The 27835-nt window shown below is 47.4% G+C and overlaps 2 protein-coding genes across 11 annotated transcripts; one reads left to right on the plus strand and one right to left on the minus strand.

Annotated features, from left to right (window-relative positions):
• Nucleotides 1-208: 208 nt before the first annotated feature.
• sox11b (SRY-box transcription factor 11b) lies at nucleotides 209-2248 on the plus strand. The gene has a single exon (XM_004572857.6). The coding sequence runs from the start codon at nucleotides 384-386 to the stop codon at nucleotides 1659-1661; it is 1278 nt and encodes a 425-aa protein (XP_004572914.1). The 5' UTR covers nucleotides 209-383; the 3' UTR covers nucleotides 1662-2248.
• A 5321-nt stretch (nucleotides 2249-7569) lies between these two features.
• Nucleotides 7570-27751, minus strand: kidins220b (kinase D-interacting substrate 220b). Of its 10 annotated transcripts, none has more exons than XM_076874220.1 (30): nucleotides 27520-27747; nucleotides 25610-25765; nucleotides 25217-25315; nucleotides 24981-25079; nucleotides 24800-24898; nucleotides 24561-24662; nucleotides 24141-24239; nucleotides 23840-24037; nucleotides 23661-23759; nucleotides 23182-23280; nucleotides 23003-23101; nucleotides 22368-22545; nucleotides 18896-19060; nucleotides 18620-18799; nucleotides 18366-18531; nucleotides 18134-18285; nucleotides 17749-18038; nucleotides 17273-17413; nucleotides 16778-17015; nucleotides 16329-16417; nucleotides 15930-16074; nucleotides 15596-15758; nucleotides 15343-15521; nucleotides 14987-15222; nucleotides 14285-14410; nucleotides 13776-13805; nucleotides 12220-12357; nucleotides 12046-12144; nucleotides 10203-10433; nucleotides 7570-10122 (listed from the first exon to the last, which is right to left on the minus strand). In XM_076874220.1, exons 2-30 carry the CDS (start codon nucleotides 25739-25741, stop codon nucleotides 8929-8931), a joined length of 5265 nt encoding a protein of 1754 aa, XP_076730335.1. In that variant the 5' UTR covers nucleotides 25742-25765; nucleotides 27520-27747; the 3' UTR covers nucleotides 7570-8928. The 10 variants fall into 10 exon arrangements, 9 of the variants coding, with proteins under 9 accessions (XP_076730335.1, XP_004572907.2, XP_004572908.2 ...); XM_004572850.3 differs by having other exon boundaries at nucleotides 16329-16420; XM_004572851.3 differs by having other exon boundaries at nucleotides 16329-16420; nucleotides 25610-25768.
• Between the last annotated feature and the right edge of the window lie 84 nt (nucleotides 27752-27835).

The following is a 27835-nucleotide window of genomic DNA, read 5'->3' on the forward strand; positions in this document are numbered from 1 at the left end:
ACACACACACAATGGGAATATTTCTCTTTTGTCGATAGAGAGCCGCAACCATTGATTACTTTCACTGATTGATCTATTGAGAATGATTTGGAGTAACGGCCTGAGGCGGGTGAGCTAACACGCGGGGGAGGAGCTACACTGTGACTCGCTGAGGGCGAAGCGGAGGCGGGAAGGTGTTCTTGCAAAACAACGCTGATTGGTTGAGGGCGGGAACGACTTCTACTTCGGTTAAAAAGACGCCGGTTTGAGAGCTCGCGCACGAAATGCATTAAGCGTGACTGAGGGGCGCGAGTACAGACAAACTGAGAAACTGAAGGAAACCGCGGGAACATCAGCGGGATCAGCCGGTCCGGCCCGGTGGCTTTCAGGGATTATTTCAGACGATGGGTCTGCACAAGGAGCCCACTGAGGCGAGGCTCACCGCCGGCTACCGTGAAGCAGCTGCCCCGGAGCGGAGCCGGACGGTGGGGGCCTGTGCCGGCAGCCCCTCGCCGCAGAAACCGGAGCGGCGTAAGACCGCCTCGGGCCACATCAAACGGCCCATGAATGCCTTCATGGTGTGGTCTAAAATCGAGCGGAGGAAGATCATGGAGCAGTCTCCGGACATGCACAACGCCGAGATCTCCAAGTGGCTCGGGAAGCGTTGGAAAATGTTAACCGACAACGAGAAGGTTCCGTTCATCCGGGAAGCGGAGCGCCTCCGGCTGCAGCACATGGCCGACTACCCTAACTACAAGTACCGGCCCAAGAAGAAGCCCCGGACCGAGGGGAGGTCGGCCGGTCAGTACCAGGAGAGAAACGACACACCGTCTCACAAGACCCCTGCTGCGGCGAAGAAGTTCCCCCGAGCCGGCAAGTCGGTGGGCGGGGCCGTCAAAGCGGGCAGTCTCCCCCCGCAAGACCAGCAGACGGACTCCCGCCACCAGCGGAAACCACAGGACCGAGATAACCCACACCAGCAACTAGACCCCCGGTGCCAGCAACTAAACTCCCGGTACCAGCTGAAACACCAGCAGCCGGACCCCGAGTACCAGCTACTGAACCCCCGCTATCAGCTCAGCGCCCGGCAGACGGATCACCGGTTACGGTACGTGCCGAGCGCTATTACACTCAGCAAACGTGACTATACGGACAGCGAGGAGGAGGACAATGACGACTCATCCTCATCATCCTCAGAGGAGGAGGAGGAAGAAGAGCTGCCCTGCTACAGTATCACCAAGCTGCCCCCCCGGGATTCCGCTGTGGGACCCAGCACGCTCCCGTCCTCTGGCCGTCTCTACTTCAGCTTCACACGGCATAGCACGCCGGTCCACCCCGCCTCCCTCTCCCCAGCTTCCCCCTCCCGCTCCGTCTGCACCTCCGCCTCCTCCTGCTGCGGGGAAGACCTGGATGACCTCCCCGTGGAGCCGCTGGATTTCACCTCCAACTTCCTGGGCGGCCTGCAGTCCTGCTCTGACCCGTGGAACTCGTCGTCTAGCTCGGCCTCGGGGAGCTTGAGCCTGTCGCTTGTGGATAAGGACCTGGACGCCTGCGGATGCACGGAGGGGGGCAGCCTCGGGTCCCACTTCGAGTTCCCGGACTACTGCACGCCGGAGCTGAGCGAGATGATTGCCGCTGACTGGCTGAAGGCCGACTTCACGGACCTGGTGTTTACCTGCTAGTCTGACCCTTCACCCCCGTTCGAGCTCCGGTCAGGGAGCGGGGTGTCGCGGCTGCTGCTGCACGGGCTCCAAGCGCTGTGGCCGGCTGCGTTCTGGCGTGGACTTGGTGCTCGTGAGCAGATGAACCGATAGGCTTTTATGGACTCGTTTCTGCCGCTCGGGTCGGACCCGGACGACACCGACTGACTTTTTTTTTTTCCCGTTCAGGTGTGGATATTTGTGATATTACCGAACCGAGCATACCTCATCTTTTTAAGGAAACTAGATTAAATATTTTCAAGCCTATTTTTGTACAGTCAAAGGGAATGTCAGACTCTTCCACTGGTCTCCTATGTGAGGGTTCAAACCCGTGTGGCCTGCCTTGCTTTACTCCCTTGTTTTACTGGTTACACACATTCAGGCCTGTCTGTACCTACTGGTGTGTAAAAAGGTTTGAGGGAAACAAGAAGTTTGTTGCTTTTTCATGCTGTTGTTTGCTCATTATTTTTGGTGCAATATGAAGGAAAAAAGGGAAATCCAAAAACCAGTGATTCTGTGCGTTATGATGGAGTGTGTATGTGAAGCTGAATAAATCAGCTGCAAACTGATCAGCGCCTCTGTCTCATTATTGATCCTCCTGGGATCTGATTGGCTCCTTTAAGAGCCCTGCTGCTTTATTAAACCTTCCATCAGTTTGTAATGTTCATGTTTTTGACTGTTGGTTAGGTCAAACTCCGTTTTCAGTCCACGTCGGGCAGATTTGTGCAAAATGAGCTGCTGCTGTGGACAGACGCGAAGTCATCGATGGTTACAGCCTCGTACGGTGAACACAATTTGTGTCACAGACACAATGAGAGGCCATAGCAACATTTGGACTTTTTTTCTCTAAATGATCAGTAACTTAATTTTTAATTCATGCTGTGATCATTTAGAATTTCTTGAGATTTAAATTTTTAATCACACGATAGAGAGAGAGAGAGAGAGATATCTATATATAGATTCTTCCATATGTTTCAGCTGGACAGCATAATTGCACCTGAGACATCTGAAGCCTGTCTGTGTAAGTGAAACTTTATTTTTTTTCACGTCTGGTGTTTCTGAGGCTGTTTGCAGGCATGCATCACATTAAATGAGATTAAGCTTCCACACTTTGATGACCCCAGTGATGTCTGACCTCTTCTGGCGTTTCCAGAGTGTGAACTAGTCCTCCCAGTTTATCAGAGCAAGGCAGAGCAGGGCATGATGTTTTCAGTGGTCACATGACTCATGTTAACAATCAGTGGACTTCAAAACTGATCATGAAAGAGTCAAGAAGTTAAGATTTTTAAGGAGTCAGAAAAGAGAAAGTGACATCATCGGAGGCACTGTGAGGGTTTTTCCTCACGCAGCTTTAAAAACAGGACCTTCTCTGACCTACAGTATTCCCAGGACCCTTAAACAGTCCCAAAGATGTTATACAAACATGGCCGCTACAGCACAACTCACTGGCCTGTGGACAGTCTTATCATTTTTTTTTTTTTTTTTTTTTAAATTATTTAAAAAATAAAAAGGACAGTCTGTTATCAGCCAACTCTTGATTATTGTACTACAGCCAGAGACTGTTTGGTACCATCAGATGCAAAACTGGAGTACTGTCTTCTTGGACCATCTGTTAGTACAATGACCTCACAGCAATCATATTATTGGTCACATGATGTCATTAAAATGTTCAAAAAGGCTCCAACAGCACAAACATGGGCCAGAGGTCTAGTCCAGGTGAAATTAGCAGACAGCTAGCAGCTACAGCCACCTGTATCACCATTCACCTGTCCGTCACAGAGACCACACCCCTAATAACGGAATTTTTAAATTAGCTATAGATACCAAAAGAGTTTTTGTATCAGGTGGAAACATATTTATTTCTACTGACTGACTCACTGCTACCTCTGCTAGACGCTAGAGGAACTGCAGCTTTTGTTCTTTTTCCAACTCCTATTGATGTTTGGTCTGAACTTCTAAAAAGCTCTGTCTCAAAATGATGACCTTACATGGACCTTTATCTAACCTCTATTTAAGCAGGAAGTCCCAATGATCTATATTCAAACCTGTTTTAGAGGACTGGCCTGACCTAAGCAGCAACATGTTCATGCTTTTATTACGCACTGTGAAAATGTGTTATCAGTAAATATACAGAGGAGGAGGGATGAAGATGGAGTTTGCTTAGATGGCAAATGGAGAGCTCAATACCTGCTAACCAGGTGTGTGTGTGTCTTGTCACACATTATGGTAATGCCTCTGGACAGTTATTTTAGCTAGTACCACCCTATAACTTTAAAGCCAACGCTCGAAAGATCATAAAAACTGCACGCACTGGTCGGTTTGGCCCAGTTTTAAGGTTCTCTGCAGATTACTCTTCCACTCACATCCACAAACACTCAAATGTTAACAGCTTGGTACTTTATTTGTTATATTGTAGAAATTAATAAAGAAAACACTTTTGAGTTTCATACAAACCAAGCCATCGTTTTCTTTTTTTCTCCACATTTTCTCCACTGGTCAGCAGTGTTGATCCTGAACCAACATAATGATGATAATGGTGACGACACAAGTGTATCAGATACATTATTGTGTTATGTGCAGTAATGTCTAAGGTCAAGAGTACCACAGATTTCAGACACCTTACTGGTGTCTTTTCTGAGAAGGTTGGTTTTGATTGGCTGTTGTTTGCAGAGCATAGTTTGTCTTTGTTCAGTTGTTTGCTGGTTGTTAACTCTGACATCAAGGCCTGATAAACAGTCAATCAGAGAGCAGTATACTTTCCTTCACCTCTAGGTTGTTAGAGAAGATCCTCCTTGGTTTTCACCTGTGCATACATCACAGAGGTCGGGAAACGTCTGGGATTTGGAGTGAGCTGACTTCAGCGCATGTCGCTGCTCATGGTCAAATCAGAGGAAACAGTCAGACTGCTCACCTCTCTATCCCCACTACTCTCTGATCAGATGTTTGGCAGCAGATTAAAGGCAGCCGGATCCCCACCGGCCTGATAAATCTGAAGGTTCTGCTCTGGATAATTGAGGCCAACACAGCGGCATTCTGGGTAATGAGAGGACGAGGTCATTGGGGAAGTAAAAATATATTTAAAAATGTGCTTTTAGCAGCAGAAAGAAGCAAAAGTCCGAGAGGCTGAGCAGTGAATCATATCAATAATAGATCAGTGAAGCAGGTCGGCACCAGAAACACTGTCTCTTCCCAACAAACATGTGAGTAATTAACCACAAAATAAATATTGTATAAGGAGCTTGAAAGAAAACCAACTAGACTTCTTTAGGTTTCTTGAAGACGTGTCGCCTCTCCTGCAAAAATCAGAGCTTTGTGAAATCAAAGGTAAAGCTCGTCTTCCTTGGGCCGACTCCACCTCCTCAAAAAGTTTAATGAAATTCAGCCTGGAGGTTTTTTTTATCACTGACGTCTGAAGCAAGAACAGCAGAGACAAACGAAAAGTAACCAGTAAAACATGAAGAGAAACAAACACATAGGAGCCGACGCCGGTACCATCACAGACCACAGTGACTGCAGCGCCCCTGTCAGGCTGGCAGGTGTGGCCTTGTGTCTGGTGAGTTGTGGAGGCGAACATCTGGGATCTGATCCCAGCTCTGATTGGCTTCCTCTGCTGTGTTTGCATATTTTCACCGGAGCGTGAAATCGCACTCTTATCAACCACTCGCTTTTATCTGAAACATCAGAGCAGCAGCCGCGATGCATTCACTGACACCCCACAGGGACTGCCATCAAGTTCATCTGCATAGCAATGCATTCACTGACGTGCATTTTTGAGCTTCATGTTTTAAAAGCATCTGGACTTCTTTAAGTTGCTTGAAGACATTTCACCTCTCATCCGAGAAGCTTTTTCAAATAAGAGGTGAAACGTCTTCAAGCAACTTAAAGAAGTCCAGACACTTTTCTTTCCTCCATCACTGACTACAATGACCTGGATGACTGAGAACCTTCACAGACAAAGTCACCCAGACTTCTTCCTACATTTCCCATCATGCTTTTAACCTTCTTTGAAGCTGATTGAGGACATCTAAGCGTCAACTGACTGATCAGCTGTGTTTACATTTGTGATGTTTGATAAATTAACAACAATAACTCAAAAAATAAAAGAATACAAAATAAAACTTAATTAAATAAAACAAATATCTTCAAACAGCTCATCTGTGGCACCTGCTGGACAACAACTCCCATCTTCCACTCTGCTCCTGCAGTTTCAGAAAAGAGCAGCTGAAGAAGAAACTTCACAAGTCAAAAAAATTGTAAATGAAGAAAAAATACATTATTGAACAAAGTCAGCATTTAGAAATAAAAAGTGAAATTTATGTATATATATATATATATATATATATATATATATATATATATATATATATATATATATATATATCTCCAATCCAATTAAATCCAAATATAAATCTGAATTTAAGAAGTCCAAAGAAGTCAAATTAAATATGTGAAGAAAATAAAGTCTTTAAAGTCCAACTTTTTAAAATTATCCTAATGGTTTAGATTTGTTTGCCACAAATGTTTGTTTGCTTATTTGTTTGTGAAGTGGAGACATCAACAGATTTATTTCCTCACAGGAAGTAATTGATGAACATCAGCAGGCTCATTTGGTTCAGTTCATTCCTACATTTCACATCATACCCTCACTTTTACCTGGTTGGCTCAAATTAGAGTCAATGAAGGGGAGAGTTGTGTCATTCCAGTCACTCCTGTGGACCATTTTTTGCAATAATGGCAGATCATGGAGCGTCGCCATAGTTACAATAGTTAGCAGTCTATGCTAGTCATGCCCCAGAGATGTATCAGTACAGACTCCAGGGCCGTGCAGAGATGTTTGAAAGGGCGGGTGCTCAAATCTCCTTCACATCCCCCCTCCCCTGCATGTGTCTGACAGACTCTGAGGCATTTATAAAAGGTCAAAACAGGTCTGTGTCACAATCCAATGGGCCGCTCAGCACTGTGGGAATTATGTGATGGCAGCAAATTCTGTCCCCTGCTGACACGTCTCTGATTTAACATTTAATCAGCTTCAGACTGTCTGATGAACTGCAGTTTTAAATAAAGCACTGTTAAAAACTTTAATTATCCTTCAGCTCCACAGACAAAGGACGAACAGCCTTCATCATCATCACATCTTCACCATCAACATGTTTACCATGTTTCATTGTTGCTGTTTCCTGCTATAGTCCAGGCGGATCAGAGTCATGTGATTGCAGGAGAGGCAGATGTTTGGCATCTTATCACCCATGGTAACAGCATTCCGATCCAGCTGGAACATCCAAACCAGGACACACACACACACACACACTTGTTTTTATATCTTTGTGGGGACATCTAATTGAGATAATACTTCCCCTATGCACTAACCCTAACAGTCAACATGAATGCCCAATTCTAACCCTGAGCTTAAACCTAACCTTAACCTAACTGTAACCCTGACACTAAAACCATATTTTGAGTCTCAGACATGTCTTCAAACTCGTGGGGACAGACATTTTGTCCATTAACGGCTGAAACTTTTAAAATATTGAAATGTAAATAGTTTATGAAAATATTTTTAAACATTAATTCTAATAAAAATATTTTTCCACTCAAATGAAAAAAGTATAGGGTCTGTAAAATGAAAATAAGAAACCTAGCATAAGTTTTTGGATTTTTCCCTTTAAACTAAGGAAGGCCAAAAGTTAAAAAATCCAAATGAAATACTGAAATAAAAAAATAAACACACAAAAATAAAAAATGTCTTTTAGAAACTGTAAATATTTGTTTTTGCTTCTTTATGTCCAATTTCCTGTAAAAGTTCCTAAAAAGTGTTCAGAACAAAATAAAATATTTATTTATTTAAAATGCTCACTACTGTGTTCATTGTTCAATAAATGTACTCTGATACTTTCAACATGCAGGTTTTTTATTTTTAGTTCACAGAAACATTTTTTCCATTAACTTCGTCCTGAGACAGGTCACATGATCACTGAGAGCGCGAGACACAAACGACAGCGTTACAGAAACATGCTTTTAGAATCTAACACTGAAAACAGCTATATTATTCATTATTTATTTTGAAGGAAACATTTATTTTTGTTATTTTATTCTGAAATCTTAAGATATCTGGATAATTTTGGTATCTTCATTTTCATTTCCTGTCGTTCATAAATGTCCGACAAAGCTCACGTTCACTGCTGATTGGTCAGAATTTTTTTCCTGATGATTGGAGGACGTTAAACTCATCCATGATTTCAAAGATTTTCAGACCAAACGACATGATCACAGATTCACTTCACTGTAAGAGCACCACGTCAGTGTGACACCAAACACAAAAAGCCGATTAAATACTCGTTCACGAAGATCATTGCAAAATAGTTAACAAGGTTTTTTTCTGATTATAACTGACTGCAGTACACCTCAGCAATGGGTAAATAACCCATTTGTAATGCTGAATATCACCAGGGGGCGAAGTGGAAGTCTGCGCTCACCTGTCCAGGTAATTTCTCAGGGTGCTAGTTCACTGTTTGATCAGTTAGAGCAGGTGTTGTTCCAACTCTTTCTCCTGATTGGTCCTTGAAGGATATTCTACTAAACAATCAGGAAGCTCTGCTGATGTTTCTGGACTCACAGGAAGCTGGTGATTTGTATCACCATGGAAACCTTGCTCTAACTGATGAAACACCAGATCATTCCCATTGGCTGGTTTGACCCTAAATAGGTTAGGTGTCTGTCTCTAATTGGCCAATTAGTTTGTGGTGTTCTGACAGCAGGAAGTCACCTCTCTCGCTGTTAAACAATTGGATGCGATGTCAGTGGCGATCGCTTTCAGGGGCGTGAACGATAAGCATTAATAATGAACTCTGTCACGATGTAAACAGGCCGGAAGCGCCCAATCACATCAGAGCAGGACAATAACGACATGCAGCAGCTTCACGTTACGTCTCTACAAAGCTTCATGTTACCTACGGACTACAGGTGAGCATGCACAAACATCTACCATTAACACTGAAATTGAGGTCCTCCAGCAGCCACTCTTCTTCTTCTGCTCAGATTTAAAGTCCAAAACTTCTAAACATATTTTTTCTTCCTAATTTCAGATTTTTGATAATTTTTCAGTCAAATTGAGCTTTTTTTCTTTTTCACTGATCAAATGTTTTTTTTCTTCGTCAAACTCGTCAAACCATTCTAGAGTCCTGATTGGTTGCAGAAGTTGAAAGGCGACTCTCAGTGGACCCTTGGCGCTCTTCCCCTCCTCGCTGTGAGGTCACAGGATGCTCTCACGCTCCTCGCCGAAGGTGACAGTGTCGGAGGACACAGTGCAGATCTCCGGCGGGTCTCCGGGCTTCAGGCCACGCTTCAAGTGAACCACTCTGACGTTCTCGTTGTTTGGCCCCGGCCGAGTAGAAGTTGTGGTGGTTGTGGTGGTCCCGGAGCTCGGGGGGATGATGACCTCGCTGGTGGAGGAGGTGGAGGAGGAGGGGTTGGAGGAGGTGGAGCCCTCTGGGGGCTGGCGGGCGCGGTTGGCCTGCTGGGCATTGGTGTTGTTGTTGAGGGTGACATTGCTTGGCGTGCGGTTCAGGTTGTAGCTCCTGGACGACGGCCAACTCTCCTCCGGGCTGCTCGCCAGCAGGCTGCACTGATCCTCGGAGCAGATGGACATGCGCGCCACCGCCGGGTCCTGCAGGCCGCTGAAGCTGCTGGGAAGGCCACGCTTCCGGGCTAGGCTCTCTTCATTCAGCTCAATCAGGTTGGCCCTGTCCAGCTGCGACAGGTCCGCCTCCTCGTCCTGCAGCGAGTGGTTGGGCGAGCTCTCACTGGACCTCACGCCAGAGTCAGACGAGTCTTTCTTGTCCAGCATGGCATCAGAGAGGTAGTCCTTCCCTTTCAGCGCCAGTGAACCGCCGGGCAGTTTGGGGTCCACCACCTTCTTGCCATCTTTCAGCAGGGGGGCGTGATCCGACTCTTCAGACTCCTCGTCATCGCTGGTCAGCTTCTGGTAGCGCAACCCACCACTGGCCTTCAGCTTGAGATCAGCAGCGCCCTGGAACAGCCCGCCTCTTTCAGCTGAGGACTTGCGGGTGAGCACTGACTTGGAAGACCCGTGGTCACCCTTCTCGTCTTCTTCTCTGATGGGATCTAGCGCCTCACCATTGGAAGCAAAGTCAGTGTTGTCCGCTGCCGGTTTGCTGCTGCTCCTCTTGTTGAAGGATTTGCGTCCATCCTGCTCGGTGCCATCCTTGCTCTTATCCTCAGATGATGATGTCATGAACTGTCCCGGTTGTGGTTGGATGGGCTTCTCCCCAGTGATGACGCCCAACTCCAGCTGGGCCATCTGGGCGATGTATTCCTGGTAGGCATCGCGGTACTCTGCCTGCTGCTTGTCCGTCAGCTTGGAGATGTCATTGGAGGACTCCTGCGAGTTCAGACTGGTCATGCTGGCGGTTCTGTGAGCGCCACCCTGAAGACAGACAGAAAACAACATTCTTCAGCATCAGACCCCTCACATCTGACATCACAGATCACATGTTCTATAGTTACCATCCACGGCATGTTTCCGTGTCGCTGCGGGTCATCCAGTCCCACCGTACTCAGCTCCTCGAAGCTCAGGTTGAAGCTGTACATTGGTGATGCATCCGTGTTCGGGGCGCCAGCGTGGGGTGGAGCCATCACTCGCCTTACTGGCTCGATGTGACCACCAATGACGCTACCTTGCTCGCTGGCAGTTTCCTCATGTAGCACCTGGCTCTCAATGTGACGCATGTCCAAAACCTTCAGCAGGAAGGAGGAGGTGGATCTTATTTTAAGTCATTACATAGCAGTAAACCAAGATGTGTTTTATGTGGAAATGAACCCAAAAGCTGCTGCAGGTCACTGAAAACTGTTTTAATAAACCCCAATTTTTTGGTTTTCCACTGCTACAGGGTTTCTGTTTTAGAAAATTCACCTATATGGAGATAATTTTACGCTATTAGTCAGTAATGCTAATGATATTCTTAGCATTAGTGACGCTCTATGGTCCTAGTTTTACTGGACCTCTCTTCGGCCTTTGATACGGTGGACCATAACATTTTATTACTAAGACTTGAGCACACTGGGTATTAGAGGCACTGCCCTCGACTGGTTTAAATCATACCTCGCTGATAGATCCTTATCAGTTCACTTAGGCACCTTCTCCTCTTCCTCCGCTCCGGTCTGTTGTGGTGTGCCTCAAGGATCAGTTTTAGGCCCTATTCTCTTCTCATTGTATTTGCTCCCTCTAGACGCAATCTTTGAAAAATACAATATCGCCTTCCACTGTTATGCCGATGACATACAGATCTATTTTGAACTTACTGACGACCTTGCTGTGTCCCTGCACTACTTTCAAGAATGCATGCGGGAGGTCAAAGAATGGTTCCTGAGTAATTCCCTCGTTTTAAACGATAAGAAGACTGAGATTGTGGTGTTCAACAGTAATATCCCTCGTGCCCAACTCTGTGCTGCCCTGGGTTCCTTTGCTAGCTTTTCTTGTGACTATGTTAGTAACTTGGGTGTACTGCTGGATAGCTCGCTCAAACTCGATAAGCAAGTGTCTGCTGTAGTGAGATCTAGCTTCCACCAACTGCGCCTTATCTCTAAGGCTAGGCATTATGAGGACCTGGAGAAGCTTATTCACGCTTTTGTGACCTCCAGGTTGGATTATTGTAACTCTTGGTACTACGGTCTTCCCTCTTCTCTTCTTCTTAGACTCCAAACAGTCCAAAATGCAGCAGCCCGCCTTTTGACTGGTACCAGGAAATTTTGCCATATTACTCCTGTCCTAGCTAGCCTGCATTGGCTGCCCATAAAGTACCGTATTCAATTTAAAATATTACTCCTTACTTTCAAAACTATTAATAAATTAGCGCCAAGTTATCTTAGTGAACTTCTCAAACCACATACTCCTGCTAGAACACTCAGATCTGCCACTCAACTACTTCTGACCCAACCCAGATCTCGACTGAAGTCCCGGGGTGACCGTGCGCTTGCTCTGGCTGCCCCGGTACTGTGGAATACCCTTCCTCTCGACCTCCGCGCATCTGACTCCATTGCACTGTTCAAATCACGATTAAAAACCCACTTATTCAATCTTACCTTTCCCTCTAGTTAATATTTCTTTTATATCATGCACTTTTATGCTCATTTAAATTCTTGTTTGCTCTGTACCTGTTGCTTTCCTATGTATCAGTGGCAGTTATCTGCTTGCATACTTAGTACTTACTTTGATCCTATTTCTATTATCCTCCACCTATTCTCTATCTTACTTGTTAAGCACCTTGGCATAACCTTGGTTTTTAAGTGTGCTTTATAAATAAAGTTTATTATTATTATTATTATTAATGCATTCACTGCCTGGACTGACCGTTGCCCTGAAGAGCTGCCAGTCTCCAAAGTTCATGTTCATTTCCTTCTTCAGCTCGTCGATGTTACACTGAGACAGAACTCTGCCGTTAACGTTTGCCTGAAAATGAAAAACATTTGTATTTCAGTCTCAGGTCCCTGGCTTTCTGCTTTCCTGTGAAGTTGTGTCACTGACCTTCCTGATGGTGGCGGTGTACTGTCCTATCATGCTCTGGTCGATGCCTTCCATATGCCGCACGCGCTCACAGACAGCCTCTGTGGTCATGGAGCTTAGGAGGACGGGCGGAGTGGCAGACGCAACGGAGGCGGAGCCCTGAACACAGATATATTTCCCAGGGAAAAATATCCAACATTTTTTAGATTTTAATAACAAATGTCATTATTTTCAGATGTGACATCCAGCTGTGAGATGAATAGAAACTTCATCCAAATCCTGGCAGGTTAAAGTCTCAACCTGAGCTTAATGCTTTTAGCTCAACATTTCTCTTCAGTGACTCCACCAGACTAAAAACATAAACGCTAACTCAGGTAAAAGTACACCTGACAGACATGTAAAAGACAGATGTAGCCACTGTGAGATCGCCCACTGATCAGCTTCACCACTGTTAACTTGGTCTTTAGAAATCAGATGTGAGGAAGAGCAGCAGCTCTGAAAATCATCATGCATAATTGGAAAATTTTCTCTCATGCTCAGAATGACCAAAATTTATTGAATAACCTTGTTTTGACCCGATATGAGAGACTAAGCAACATAAGGAAGGTATTTATAAATGTCAGAGGTCATCCCACAGACTTCTATAGAACCAGAAGAAATTTTACAGTGTCACCTCCTGGCGGCCATAAAATCCAAAACAGTTTAAGGCACACGTGACTGCTTTATTTTTTGGACCCAGAAGCTACGTCCATGTTTTGTACTACCTCTGATGTACAGTTTATCTGGATCTGGATAACCATGTCACGTGACTTAGCACAGCTAGCACAGGACTCATCTGTTTCTTTTAGGCCAATTTTTAATTTTAAGATAACTTTTTGCTGAAACGTGGCCTGAAACACAGAAATGTCCCCAATGACGTACAGAAAATTACTGTCCAACAGATGTTTTAAAGCTTTGTGAGCACCTTTAACTCACAGTCAGGACATTTTTTCACCATGCAGAGGTGGGGCTGGGGGAGTTTGGGGTGGTGAGCAGCTGTGTGGGTTAGCAGTGAGGGGTCAAAAGTCAAGTTAAAGTTTCTGAATAGATCAAACAACAAATTTTTGATCTATGCCACTACTACTTTTTGAAGCCACATGCTAGTAGAGGCAAGGTGCATGCTGGGGGGTTGTAGTGGTTGGAACACTTCCTCCTTTGGTCCACAGCATCCGGCTCAAGTCCGGCTGAAGTTCAGATCGGTCACGGCTCAATCACTGGCTCATGTTCATGCTTGGATCTGTTTTTCATTTCACTGTAACTACAAATCAGAAATTTTGCTCCTTAAATAAAAACAGAGCATGCTCAGTTGTGAAGCGAAGTATTTCATAAAAAGTCACTTGTTATGTTTCAAGTGTTCCTGTGGGAACCTGTTGTGTCTGAAACATCCTTGAGAACCTCACAGAAAACTTCTGAGGCCGATTTGTCAGCTGGCTGAACGAGAGCGATCAACACCAAAACACGCGGACGCTTGCTGTGGACACTTCAGGAAGGAAGGAGGGAAAGAGACAAGGAGGGTCATGTTAGGTAAGGTTAAATACCTGCTTCCTTTTCAAAGAAGAACTCTTAGACTGCAGACAGACAGACAGTTTGGGGATGAAAACATGAGGAAACACAGATGAACGACAGGACAGCACAATGATTTCTACTGAAGGCACAGTTTTAAGAAACCGCCACTGGTTCAGTGTTTCCAGAAACCAAAGAGGAGAATAACAGCAGCAGTAAAAGAGGGGAAAACAGAGGAGCCTTCACAGACCACAAGCAAAGAAAACTAAAACTCTGACTTAGACTCTTTCTAGATTTCTAGAGGAAAACCTCTGAGCAAACAAACATCTGGTGGGCGGAGTTTCGAAAAGATTTTATTCTAAAATATTTTATGTGTTTCTTCTTCACCAGGTAATAAAACTAAACATTTTAAGTTTCAGATTCAAAAACTGAAAACAGACAAGTTTCATTATTTTTTCACATTTTAAGACGAAATATCAGAAAAATAGAAACTTGTTAAAAACGTTCATGTTGAGTCATAGCTTCCAGCTACGGCCGTACTTACAGGAGCGGCGGGAGCAGCGGCATCCCTGCTGAAGGAGCTTTTAGGAGGTGGTCGTGGATGGAGGTGTGGTGGGAAGGAAGCCACGAGTGGGCGTGGCAGCTGGTAAAGGTGGTGGGGAAAATATGGCTGAGGGGGAGGAGGTGAAAAATTTAAATAATGTCGGTGGATGTGATGAAACATAAAAAAACCTGTCAAATCAAAGAGCGAATCCCTGCCGCCTGACACCCGGTCAGCGTCAGCAGACAATTGACAAGAATAAAACAGGAATGTGAAACTTTGAATTTTTATTTCAATGTGTTTCATGAACATTTGTGTTTTTTGTCGTTTCTGTTTGTATTTCTGTGCTTTTTTTGTTATGATGTCAAAACTTTTGACGCATTCAAAATAAAAAAAATCATCATTAGCTGAAGCTAGCTGAAAGTTGAACTTTATTCAACTCTCTGTGAAGCTTTCTGTCGACTCCTTTTACTCTACGGAGCTGGACGGCAGCCTGTCAGCTGATCGGTGGGCTGTGTGAGACAGCAGGGATTCAGTGAAACAGGAAATGAAATCAAATCAAGCAAAACAACACAAACGATGAAAGGGACTGAGGCGGGACAGTCGTCACGTGAACCGATGACATCGCTACGCTACCTGCTGCTCAGCCACCTACAGGATTCAATGACATCATGAGGTGTGGGCAGGGGCGGGGCCTTTACTCACTCTGTTGTAGAAGGGATGCTGTGTGCTGGCCATGCCGCTGTAGTAGCTGCTGTGAGGTGGCGGGGAGACCACGCCCCCCGCCGGTGGGTTGAAAGGCCCGGTGAAGGACGCAGAGGGCGAGCACGTCGACGACACCTGACTGTAGACTGATGTGGGGCGGGGCTGAGCTTCCTGCAGGGGCAGGGGTGGGTACGTGACTCCGCCCATGTTCATCTGCTCACGGGCAGCGCGAACATCTGTGGAGGAATCTCAAACTGATGATGTCATCAAATCACGCCACGCTCATGAGAGCAACAGGAAGTACAGTCAGCAATACACTGAGCAGTATTTTCAGCAGTACTGAGCAGTACTCGTACCTGCAATGATTTCACGGAGTTTGGGGTCCAGGTTGACGGTGCAAGGCAGGAAGGTGCGAATGTCCCTCGCTGTAAGGACAGGTGTCCGTGATGACAGGAAGACCTCGAAGCTGCGCACGTCTCCGTCGATCTCCAGCAGCGGCTCCACGTCCTTTGTGGTTGGGATGTTCTTAGACACTCTTAGGGAGAGAGGACACACTGATCAGCTGACGCAGTGTCGTTTTACACCTGTGGAGGGAGGGTGACCTCTGACCTCTCATAGATGGTCTTGAGCGTGGCATGGTCAGGGACTCCGTCGGTCTCCTCCAGGTACAGGATGAGCCAGGACGTCCTGTAGGGCCACTGCTCCGTCAGGTTGATCCACGACGCCAGGCGGTCCCAGTTAAAGCTGATCTGATTGGCTCGTAGCAGACGGCCTGGACAGGAGCAGGCGGGGTTAAAAACTGCATTATTATTATGATAATAATAATAAAAATGTTTTTTTAATGAAAAATACTGGAATGAACCAACAAGATCAGCAGGAAGTGGCAGACGGGCTGACGGCAGTCAGACCGTGTCCTGCTAATAATGAAGGTGATGGAGGTCACCTGTGACGGAGACAATGTTCAGCAGCCTCCTCATCGTCTGTGGGCTGATGTCGCTGAACCAATCCTCCGTCACCATCAGCTTCGTCAGGTCGAACGACATCTGACGCGTCACCGAGCGCTGCACCTGGCGGCGCCGGTACGTTTCCTGCAAAGTGCACCACACAGGTCACATGACCACACGCACAAGGGATAGAGTATATTTACACAAGCTGTCAATCAAGAAACAGCAGCTCATTGACACAGTCAATAAACGGACCTGATCACATCTAATCACATCACACCCTTTTCAAATTAAAACCTGAAAAGCAGCTGGATTTAATTCAATCAGAGGAAACATGAGACCACCTACAAGTCATTAGATTAACACACACACACACACACACAGACACACACACTCACCCGACGGTTGAGCGTCGTCTTGCTGCCAAACTTGGTTAATTCTCCCAGACTGTGCTGAGACAGCTTCCTGTCTAGCTCCTCATGCCACCCTGCTGACACACAAACAGATGTAAACATTATGTCGTTCTGTAACCACAGACAGAGGTGAGTATGATGTGTGCAGATATTCTGGGATTACAGAATAGCCTCTGCACTCCTGCTCCTCTAATTCATACTTTTATCTTAGTAAGAAAAATAAAACCGAAGGTTTATTTTCAGGTCCAGACTGAATCTGAGTGAATCTCTGTGAGACTTCATCGAACATGATTTCAGAGCAGACGCGGTCACGTGACAGCAGAAGGATGTGACAACAGGCTGCTGATGTCACCTGCACGCTTCATTAATCGGCTACGATAAAAAGCGATGTAACTGCAAGTCTCGTATAACGTAGTCATTGTGTGTGTGGATACCATCGGCGGTGGTGACGTCTCCGTTGGTGGGCGTGGCAGTGCACATCTTCCTGGCGCTGGAGAGGCCCCTGCTGTTGAGAAAGACAGGCAGGTGCACGATGTTCCTCATGTAGTCGTGCCCGTTGATGTTGGAGTCGCGTAGGACGCTGTTCAGGTTCTGGTTGATGGCCTTGATGATGATGTGCGGGTCACTGGCAAAGATGGAGATGAAGGGCCCTTTGGAGAACAGCACACGCACCTGCAGGAGGGACATGCCCACACTGACCATCTGAGGCAACTTTCTGCCCTTTCAAAGTAAATCTGACCCACGTGATGAGAGCTGAGCTGTTCCGACTGATCACATTCATCTAATGAAAACACGATTCAGCTTGACTAAGGCTGTGATGTCACAGCTAACGTTTGCGTTAAAGATGACGATGAGGTCAGACTGTGTCCATGCTTCTGCTCCGTTATCTTTAAAAACACTGACTGAATGAAGCCGTGCGAGCGTCTCACCGTGTCGAGCATCTGCAGAACTTTGTCCTGTTCGCAGGAGTCCAGCCCATCAATGACCACCGCCAGCCTCGTCTGGTGCTGCGTGAACCCGTCGATCGTCTTCGCCATCCTTGCCATCAGCTCCACCTCGTGCTTCAGGACCTGCAGGAGAAAGTGTGCAGAAGCATCAGAATTCAGCTCAGACAGACTCTTCAGTCTCTGAGCTCACACTAACAAACTCAAATGACCACCCCCATGCTCTTATTCTGAAAGTTCACCACAGCACACAAGCTACATGAAGCTTTTTCCTGTGTGCAGAACCAGCCAATTACGTTCAAGGGCTCATTCAGAACCAGGAAGACTCCTGAGCTACACCCTTGCCCCCGCCTCTTGTTTCCCTCCACCAGAGACATCAGAGGATTAAAAACACTGAAACTAAAGACCCTCAGGCTCAAGGAGACCCCCTCGCCGCTCCATAGACTGTGTCCTCTCCTCACCTTCATGAAGCCCTCGCTCTTCAGCTTGTGCATCCTGTTGGCGGCACTGTGGAGCCTCTTCCTCTGCGAGTTCAGCACCGAGTCGGTCACCTGCCACCACGTCCTGCAGTTGAGCAGCAGAGCAAGGCCAACCACGCTGCCGATGGCGATCAGCACCGCGTTCACTGTCCGGTTCTCGCCATCCACCTTGAAGACGGCCAGCAGCGCCATGCCGGTGACGAGACAGGCCAGCACGACGGTGAAGAGGATGAAGGACGGCACGCAGCACGTCTTCTTCCACTTCCTCTTACCTGAGAGCACCGAAGAAGAAGAGATTGAGCCAAACTGGACTTGGGTCAGGTGACCTCAAGAAGCGCAGGCTGCCAGACAGGACATGATGCAATACCTTGCGTCTCCTCGGTCTTAAACACTCTAAAGAGTCGTGTGGCGAGGAAGCCGAACTCTCGCTCGCAGGCGTCCGACAGCGTGGCGATCATCTCGGCCATCGATGTTTCTCCTCCAACGCTGGACAGCCGGTTATAGTCTGTGAATAGGAACCTGCAGGAGACAAGTGACATCATCATGACATCAGCGTGACATTACTGTGACATCATGACCTCCCTATGTGGTGGCGTTACCTGACGGGCAGCGCTCGTGTGCTCTGCTCCGGAAGCTCCGGCGGGTTCACGAACATCAGCTTCAACAGCAGCTCCAGGTACCCGATGTGCCGCGCCAGGCGGGTGCTCAGCAGCCACGCCCACGTCCAGTTATCTCCCTCCCTCCGGCCGCCAAAGTACACCACCACTACAGAATGTAAAAGGTTATGTGAACACCGGTGGCAGTACAGGAGGTCATGTGTTAACGTGCGGCATAACATCGAAGCGTTTCTCACCAAAGAAGAGGTAAAGCAGGGCAAGCAGGCTGAGGGAGACCGCCATGGCGAGCTTGGGGTCCACACTGAAGCCGAGGATGATGGCGATGGAGCCACAGAGCAGCAAGGACAAGAAGACAACGAGCCAGGAGAACTGAAACAGCGGCTCAATCTGCTGCCCAGCAAAAGTCTTCATCTCATCTGAGGAGAAAGAGGAGTGTCAGTACGTGTTGGCCAGGTGTACCCTTAGTGTAACGAGCGTGGTGAGCCTGGCGAGCGTGGCGAACACGAACTCACCCTCCAGCTTCTTGAGCAGGAAGGACTTGCCGCTGCCCCACTGAGCGTACAGACCCACACAGATGGGCGGCTGCATGGTGGGCTCGCTCAGGATGTCGGCGAGCGCCGAGCTGTACAGATCGTAGCCCAGCATGTCACCGTCCGTCTCCGAGGGCGACAGGTGACCTGGAGGGGGTGGAGACACAGAGAGTCTTTTATTCTTTTGATTTGAGGATCCCTGAGGACAGAACAGATAAAAGTAATCTGCTGTGGCATTGTAATCAGATTTCTGGAGTCAGAATGATTTTGGTAAGATGAGCTGATCGATTAACACGAGCCTGCGGAGCAGTCCCAGCGTGGCTGATTTCACTCTTTGTATCAATTTACAGCAAACACCAAGTCTGAATGAGCAGAGAGTGCAGAGGGAACTCAAGCCTGCAGCTTCTGAACTTCATTTTCTACTCATGACATTATTTCCTGTGAGTGGGTGTAAATATGTCAATATGCTGATGATACTTTACTGTTCATTCACTCACTCTGCATTCAGTAACCATAAATCAGCTCTTATTGCAGATAAACTACAAGTTTTTCCTTCATCTTTGTTTTTTTTGTTTTTGACTGTCCTATTTGGTTCTTTAGCCATCAAAATTGTCTGAAGGCCAACAAGGATACCCAATAGATTTACTTTACCAAGTGGATCATCACAGCCTTGCTGTATTGGTCCATTTGATCGACCTTTGGTGTTATTATTCATTTATTTTATTTTCCGGAAGAGGTCCGACCAAGCCACGGGCACCAGGCCCCGCCACGCAGCCACCGGGAGTGAGCTGGTACATACTTGAGCACCCAGCCCCGGACACCAAGAACCACCAACGCACTGAAACACATCAGGCAGTGTGGTGAGGATAGATAGGCCTCCATACCTTGGAGGGCCTGAGATGTTCCCAGAGAGGTGCAGTCTAAGACCCGACCTGACATATAAACACAGACGAACAGGCACACAGAGACACAAACCTGCATTCCCACCCTCATGCACACATATACGAATACTCAGCACTCACCCAACGGGAAGACAGACACAAATGGACACTGTACACACAATCACACTCCCCAAACATACTCTATAGCCCGGGTCCAGGTACCTTCGCCCGTAGAAAGCAACTAGACCCAGGAGATGTTACCCTTTCCCCCGGGATGGAGACAAGCAGACCGCCCCCGGCTCCGTAGCAGCAGGGAGGCCCCGCATCCGGGACCCCAATCGGACGGTCAACACCTCCTCCCAGCCCCTCCGCCCTGATGGCTAGCAGACAACAGGGGTGTGTGAAGACCCCATACATCCCTTCACCTGCTGATGTGTAGTGTTGCTGCGTGTTGTTCTAAAGTGCATTTAGAACACGGGAGGGCATGGTGCTTCCTGCCAGAGAACAGCAGGTGTCAGCACAGCCCCGAGGTGACATTGAATACACAGACCATCCTCTGGACGCTGTATAACGTGCCCGTTCCCAAGGCCCTATATGTATGTGTTATGAGAGGGTGATAATGTGGATGTGTGGAATAAAATTGAGGCACAAGTGGCCATAAGGGGACAGAGGGGGAATGCCTCCCCTGCACCGTGGTGGTAACCCAAGCCTCCAAGGTCCAGCCAGGGCCCCAGCCCGGAGGCAGAGCACCCCCAGAACCCCAAGCCCCCACGCCTGCCCCAGACCCACCCAGGGCAGCCAGGCTACCAGGCCAGTAACCTACGTCTGCCAGCACAGACCCTCCCCCAGCCCTGCAGCACGCAGTCACGAGGGAAACACCATCTAAGAGCCACCACACCCCCTAACCATTTCATGACCACAACCCCCGGGTTAAGCCCTCCAGGGAAAATGTCCCTAAGTAAGAGAGGAATGCCAAGACCTCTACGTTGGAGAGACCAAACAGCCACTTCACAAGCGCATGGCACAACACAGAAGAGCCACCTCCACAGGACAAGACTCAGCAGTCCATCTGCATCTTAAGGATAAAGGACACTCTTTCGAGGATGCCAATGTTCACATTTTGGACAGAGAGGACAGATGGTTTGAAAGAGGAGTGAAAGAAGCCATCTATGTCCACTGTGAGCGACCATCTTTGAACAGAGGCGGTGGTTTACAACACCAACTCTCTGCCATCTATAATCCAGTTTTGAGATCCCTTCCCAGACGCCTTAACGCCCACTCACATCCCAGGCCATGTGACCTCAGGAAATCACTTAATGGGGTGGGGCTAGGTTTCACAATGAGCTCACCCGAAACTCTGGCTGATTGTGACCTACATCCGTTTTCACACATTGGCTCATGTGATTAGGTAGAGGATCATTAGGGGGTCCATTGTCCCCCTTGGGGGGGTCACTCCCACAGGGCTTAAATCTGGGACTCTCCACCTTTTGACCCTAGAACTGAAGAAGCTTCTCCGATGAGAGGTGAAACGTTTTCAACCAACTTAAAGAAGTCCAGAGGCTTTTCTTTCCAAGCTCCTTAAACTACGATGACCTGGATGACTGAGAACCTTCACAGACATGTCCCTAAGGACTCTCCAGATGCCTAAGCCAATCCCTACCTCCACATCAACCACAATAGCGAAGGCAGGACCAAACTACCAGCTGCTGCTAGTGGTTTGATAAAAATTGCAAACAGTGAAGGGGAGAGTGGGCATCCCTGCCAGGTACCCCTCAGGAGACAGAAGCTGGAGGATGTTTGGTCATTTGTTCTGACGCAAGCTGTTGGGGAATTATATAATAATTTTAGCCAGTTTATGAAAGAGTTTCCAAAACCAAATTTGTGCAAAGTTGAAAATAAAAATTTCCAGTTAACTGGAAACGCTTTTTCAGCATCTAGAGACATTATTGTGGTTTCAATGTTTTTACTGCATGAGTAGTCTATTAAATTAAGTAGTCTACGCGTGTTTGTTGATGAGTGCCTACCTTTTACGAAGCTGGTTTTGGTCAGGATGAATTAAAAGGGGGGTTATCTTCTTATCTTTTTGAGAAAGTTTTGCAGATTATTTTGAGGTCTACATTTATAAGGGATACTGTTTAGAATGATCCACATAGTGAAACAGTCTCACAACTTTTAAATATGAGAAAAACTAAGAAGTTTGGTTTCAGCCGAGGATGTTATCACTGTGAGCTGTGCACTGAGGCCAGGCTTTGATTTCTTCATAACACTCTGATCTCTGACTGCAGACTGATCCAGTTATGTGTAACAAGCTGAGGATATCCAGTCTGGCTCCCTGAGCAGCCGCAGCCTACAAAAACACAAAGCACCATGTAAAGCTGCCTCATTACTTCATACTTTCCAATTACAGCTTCTTTCACCTGATTCACTCTTAAGTTTCAGCAGTGAGATCGGCCCAGGTTCATTTAAAGGTTGAAGGAGTGACGAAGAGACTCAAAGCTGAGCAAACATCAACCATAACACTGCGTTTGCGTGCAGTTCAGGCCCACTATGAGGTGAGACAGAAAAAGACGTACGTGCTCCAAAAATCTGCGTCAGGATGCTTTTCTGGTGGCTGCAGTCAACGTTGTACGGCGTCTCTCCAGCCTTGTTGGGGCGGTACAGCAGGCGACCATCTTTGGGGTTCCTGAGGAGGAGCTCGGCCAGGCGCCGGCTCCGCCCCCGGATGGCAATGTGGAGAGGAGTGTCCCCTTTCTGTGAAAACAGGTGTCAGCATCAGGTCCTCTGTAACCTGTTCATTCATTTCACTCTGTGACAAATCTACAGACTAAAAAACAAGCTAAATATTTAAACCTGCTTTTACTTTGAAGGGCAGGTAGATACACGTGATGCTTGTGTCTATGGACTGATTGGTAAATGGTAAATGGACTGATTCTTATATAGCGCTTTTCTACTCTCCCAGAGTACTCAAAGCGCTGTATACAACATGCCTCATTCATTCACCCATTCATAAAAGCACTTCTAAACTCAAGTGCAAACTAACCAACATACACACTCCGATGAACGCATCGGAGGGCAACTTGGGGTTAGTATCTTGCCCAAGGATATTTGGCATGTAGAAAGCCAAGGATCGAACCACCAACCTTCCAATAAGTAGGTCATCTGCTCTATCACCTGAGCCACAGCCACCCCTAGTCTATCTGGCTCTCACCTTGTCCACAGCAGACACCTTTGCTCCTTTGTCAAGTAGTAGCTCCACGATCTCGATGTTCCTCATCTTTGTGGCTTTGATCAGCGGAGTCTCTCCATCCTGAAAGCAAAACTCAGGTTAACCACAGAACCCCACCCCCTACTCTGAGACAGGTGTTCTCAGGTGTGCTGGGCTCTCACCTTGGTGCAGGTCTCTGTGTCGGGGTTACACTGCAGGATGTCTCTCACCATGGTGGCGTTTCCTTTCTCCACGGCCCAGTAAAGAGCCGTCTTATTCTCCTGGAGGTGGAGCAGAGAGATAACATTAGCAACATCACTTTACGCTGCATCTGATTGGCTCCGATCCTCAAGTTCTTCTTTACTGAATGCTCGCAGAGTAACAGCAGTCGTCCTTCTCATCAGAATGTTGAAGACACCAGCAAATCAAAACAGAGACAAAACTGCGGAGGACACCAAGTGCCAAAACAATCAAACCTAAACCTGCAACTGAATTAAGTAATGATGACACATTTATAAAATATCATCTGTGTTAGTCTGACTGCAGCGTGCATGAAATTGGGAAATGGGAAAGATTTTTCATGTTCATAAACATCTAATGAGCTAAGAAATGAACTCACTGTTTCCAATGTGATGAAGGAAATGTGTCTCCAAAACCTCACCTGCCCTCTGATGTCGATGTCAGCGTATTTGTGCAGCAGAGCTCTGACGATCTCCACGTGCCCGCCCCTCACGGCTCCGATCAGTACCGTATCGCCGCTCTGGAACACACAGGACGCCGTTTAGTTTCCCTGTTATTGAAACCGCGTGTGTCATGTGACGATGCCTGTTGGCGCCTCACCCGGTCAGGGATGTTTACATAGGTGCCGGCATCCAGCAGATCCTGGACGATCTCGGTGTAGCCCTCCTTGGCGGCGATCATCAGTGCCGTATTCCCGTCCTTGTCGGTCATGTTGACGTTGGGGTTCCTCTTCAGCAGCTCCTTCACCACCTCCGTGTACCCGCCCCTCACCGCCACGATCAGTGCTGTCATCGAGTTCTGGGGACAGACAGGAAGTAGTTAACAGAGGTGGGCGCGTATTATTCTGGCATGCCGGCAGTGATGGTGATGATGAAGGTGGTGACGGTGATTAAGGTCGTACCGCCCCCTCCTGGTCAACGTCAGCACCGTTCTCCAGCAGGTGCATCACGCAGTCAAAGTGTCCTTTCCTCGCCGCCCAGATCAGAGGGGTGGTCCCGTACTGTAACACACACACGAAACACACACACCTCTCTGAGCTGCTTTATTGTGAAATATGGCATAGTGTTTGGTGTGTGCTCCTGTGTTGTGTCACTTCCTGTTGTTGTCCATCATGCTACTTATTGTTGTATTGGTGTTATTTTGCAGGACGTTTCCTGTGCAGGTGTTTTTACTTTCTTACTCTCGATTCACTCGAGCCCACAGAGATTAATTTATTTGATGTCAGTCGGATGTTGTGTTGCACTGTTTCCTGTGGTTTCTTGCTGTTTCAGGTCAGGTCATGCAGGTGTGTGTGCTCTCTGTTGGGCTCTCGCCCCCTCACCTTGTCTGAACAGTTGACTTTGGCTCCATTTTGCAGGAGCAGCTTCACGATGTCAGCATGTCCTCGACCTGCGGCCCAGATGATCGGATACACACTGTACTGCTGCGAGGGGCACAGGAGGACATGTCAGCACCATCACTGAAACACTGTGGACTGAAACCATCCAAAACACAACAAAATCTTCCTGCCAAAATCAATTCTCTCGTCCGTGTGTGTTACCTGTGTTGTCTGTGTGTTACCTGTCCTGTAGTGTTGGGGTTGGCCCCGTGTTCCAGCAGCAGTTTTGCAACCTCCACGCGACCTTTATAAGCAGCCCATGTGAGAGCTGTCCAGCCGCCCTGGGACACACATACACACGTTAACCCTCGGTTTAGCTACTCCATTCTCTGCACGACATTTCCCATGAGGCTTTGCTCCCACCATATCCCTGTGCTCGATGTAGGCGCTGTTCTCCAGCAGCTCCTTCACCACCTCCACGTGACCCTCCTTGGCTGCGGAGATCAGAGCCGACCAGCAGTCCTAAAATACACACAGACAAGGTTACCATGGAAACAGGAGCCGGCCAACTTGCCCACCTGTCTCCTAGCAACCATAGCACCGGAGGATGGGGGAGGGTTTTTTTTCCTCATTGGTGACAGAGCACTCGTTTCGCTCACCACATCATCCAGGTTGACATTGGCTCCTCTCCTGATGAGCTCCTGGACGATCTCCAGACTGCCCTGCTCGGCCGCCAGCATCAGAGGAGTCTGACCATTCTGCACACATAGGCAAGTACACAAACAAACAGGTAAACAAACCAGAAAAATAAAACAAGCACTAAGGTAAAAATCACTAAAGAATAAAAGTCAAATAAAAAGTGACCAGAAATGAAAATAATATAATACAACAGCATTAATGAACTGAATTCAAAGAAAAACTACAGTACAAACAATGACACTGAACATGAATGTCATTAAATACAGTTAAAGGAGGGATATCTGTGCTCAAATGCTCTAAAATGTCTTTGACTGTGAAGCGAGCGCTGCCACCATCACAGCGCAATTACATACGTCACTGCGTCCATCCACTTCCTTGAAGCGATCCAGGTGAGCCTTCAGGGCGGACAGGTTCTCCTCCTCCACGTAGCTGAACAGGTTCTGGATGGCCAACGTGGTCATCTTGATGGACGTGGTAGTGTCCATGTCTGCGGTCTCTCACGGCGCCCCCTGCTGACACAACAAACACGGCAGTGAAATGCTTGGCCTGCTGGGTAAAACTGAGCTGAACTTCTGAGATGAAACTCTTAGATTCACTCAGCTGTTGCTCCTCTAACTGCAGCCAAACAGTGACCTTTGAACCTGCTGCAGAAACATGCCGTCCTGTGGTATAAATCAAGCTGCCCCCGTAGCTCCCCCACTCCACCACCACCACCACCGCCTCATTCCCTCATCATTAGTTTTTATTTGAATTCTGTTTAAAGGACAAAGACGTGTTTCTGCATGTTGTTGTTTGAGTTTATGAGACAAAGAAGATCTTAATTACTGATAAAAGCAATTAGCTGTACTTGAGTACTTCCTGTTTGTCAATAATCACACTGAAGTGTCAGTTTTTCTCCTGGTTTTCGGGAGCTGAGCAGCCTGCAGGAGGCGCTGGCAGGTTTAGTGAGAGGCAGCTGCAGCCTGTTTAAATCTCTGTGACATTTCTGTGGTGCAGACATCAGCCAGTGTCTGAAGACAGTTTCCTTTGAAACAAGCTGACCTGAGATCTGCTGGCGGCTCTGCTCTATGCCTGATAAAACAGGAAGTCATCATCTAACGGACAAACCGCCATGAACAGACAGCCTGAGGTCTGTCCACATGAGCGAGCGTTTCCCTCTAATCAGCCACAAACACGCCCACAGCTTTCTGCCAGGAGCCAAGGGATAAAAACAACCCAGGTGAATATGTTCCAGGATTTCTCCAGTCGTGGATCCTCACTTTTACACCTCAACTCATCCTCTTTTACACTAAAACCCATTTCTCCTCATTCGCTGGCTTCTGGAAGCCTACTGAGGGGCACGGCACAGATCTGCTAATCTGTAACATCCAAATAAAATTTTAAAACTGGAGCTTGTTGGACAGTTTGTCTAGAGGCCAGAGGTCACACAGAAGAGTCAGAAAAAGGTCAGAGCTGCTTCAAAGTCCCAGAACAAAGATTGAGATGCCGGCATGAGCAGAGTCACAGATACTGAAATCTTTATGGATTCATACTGAAGAGCAGACAATAACTGTGTCTGAGGAGCAGCTCCAATATGTCACAGAATTCATTAATGTGCTAACAGTGACGTCTTCGATAATCCCACTGTTTACAGCTCAGGACCAGCAACAAATAAATAATAGATAAATAAATACATGTAGATAAATCAGACAATTTTAATCCAGTCACAATAATAATGATCGATTAACTGCGGAGTTTTTTTTTGTCTGTAGTTATATTGATTGATCAGGTTTTATTGTAAGCTGAATAAGTAGGTACCTGATGACGTCATTTAATGATTTATGTTATTATGTTGACTCTCTCGGGTCCAGTGTTAATAATAACAACCACACTGTAAATGAAGAAACCGCCATGTTTCCGTGCAGTGGTGTATCTGACCGGCCCGGCTGGTCCCGGTGAGGGCAGCGGACTCTCGGACTCATTACCGGTGAAACACCGCCGCCATGTCACCTTAACAGCGCCGTTATCTCCCGCGGTAACCGGGATAACCTTCACCCATTCACCGCCCGGAGCCCCCACCCCTCCCACCACCCCCGAACCAACCAGCAAAAAGCCCCATATTACACCGGTAGCACTCAGATTTTATGTTTTACCGTCGGGGCGGAAATCAAACCGAATCACCCTAATCTGATTTTTCTGACCGATCCGGCGACGTGTCAATCAAACAGCGATCGATGGCAGGGAGGATGCTGCAGAGAGAGCGACGGGAGCAGAGCCCCTCTACCTTCAACGGAGAATCAGAGTGAGTTCTGGCGGTCCGGGTCCGGGGTTTGGCTCCCGTAGATCAGCGGGTCGGTGCGCGTGTCCTCGGCCTGTGTTCGGATGTCAGCCTGAGCTCACTCTCCATCCCCGACAACAGCAGCCATCTTGATCTGATCAGAACAACAGCAGGAGGCACGGAGACAAGGCAGCCAATCGCAGTCCACCGCCCGTCAAGCGTGCCAAAGCCAGCTCGCCGCTTCCGCTCTCGGCTGCTACGATAAAAGCACACATGACAGCAGTTTCCTGTTAGTTTAAAATGACTTAAAATAAAACACCCG

The sequence above is a fragment of the Maylandia zebra genome, linkage group LG15 (genome assembly GCF_041146795.1).
Source record: "Maylandia zebra isolate NMK-2024a linkage group LG15, Mzebra_GT3a, whole genome shotgun sequence".
Taxonomy (NCBI): Eukaryota; Metazoa; Chordata; class Actinopteri; order Cichliformes; family Cichlidae; genus Maylandia; species Maylandia zebra.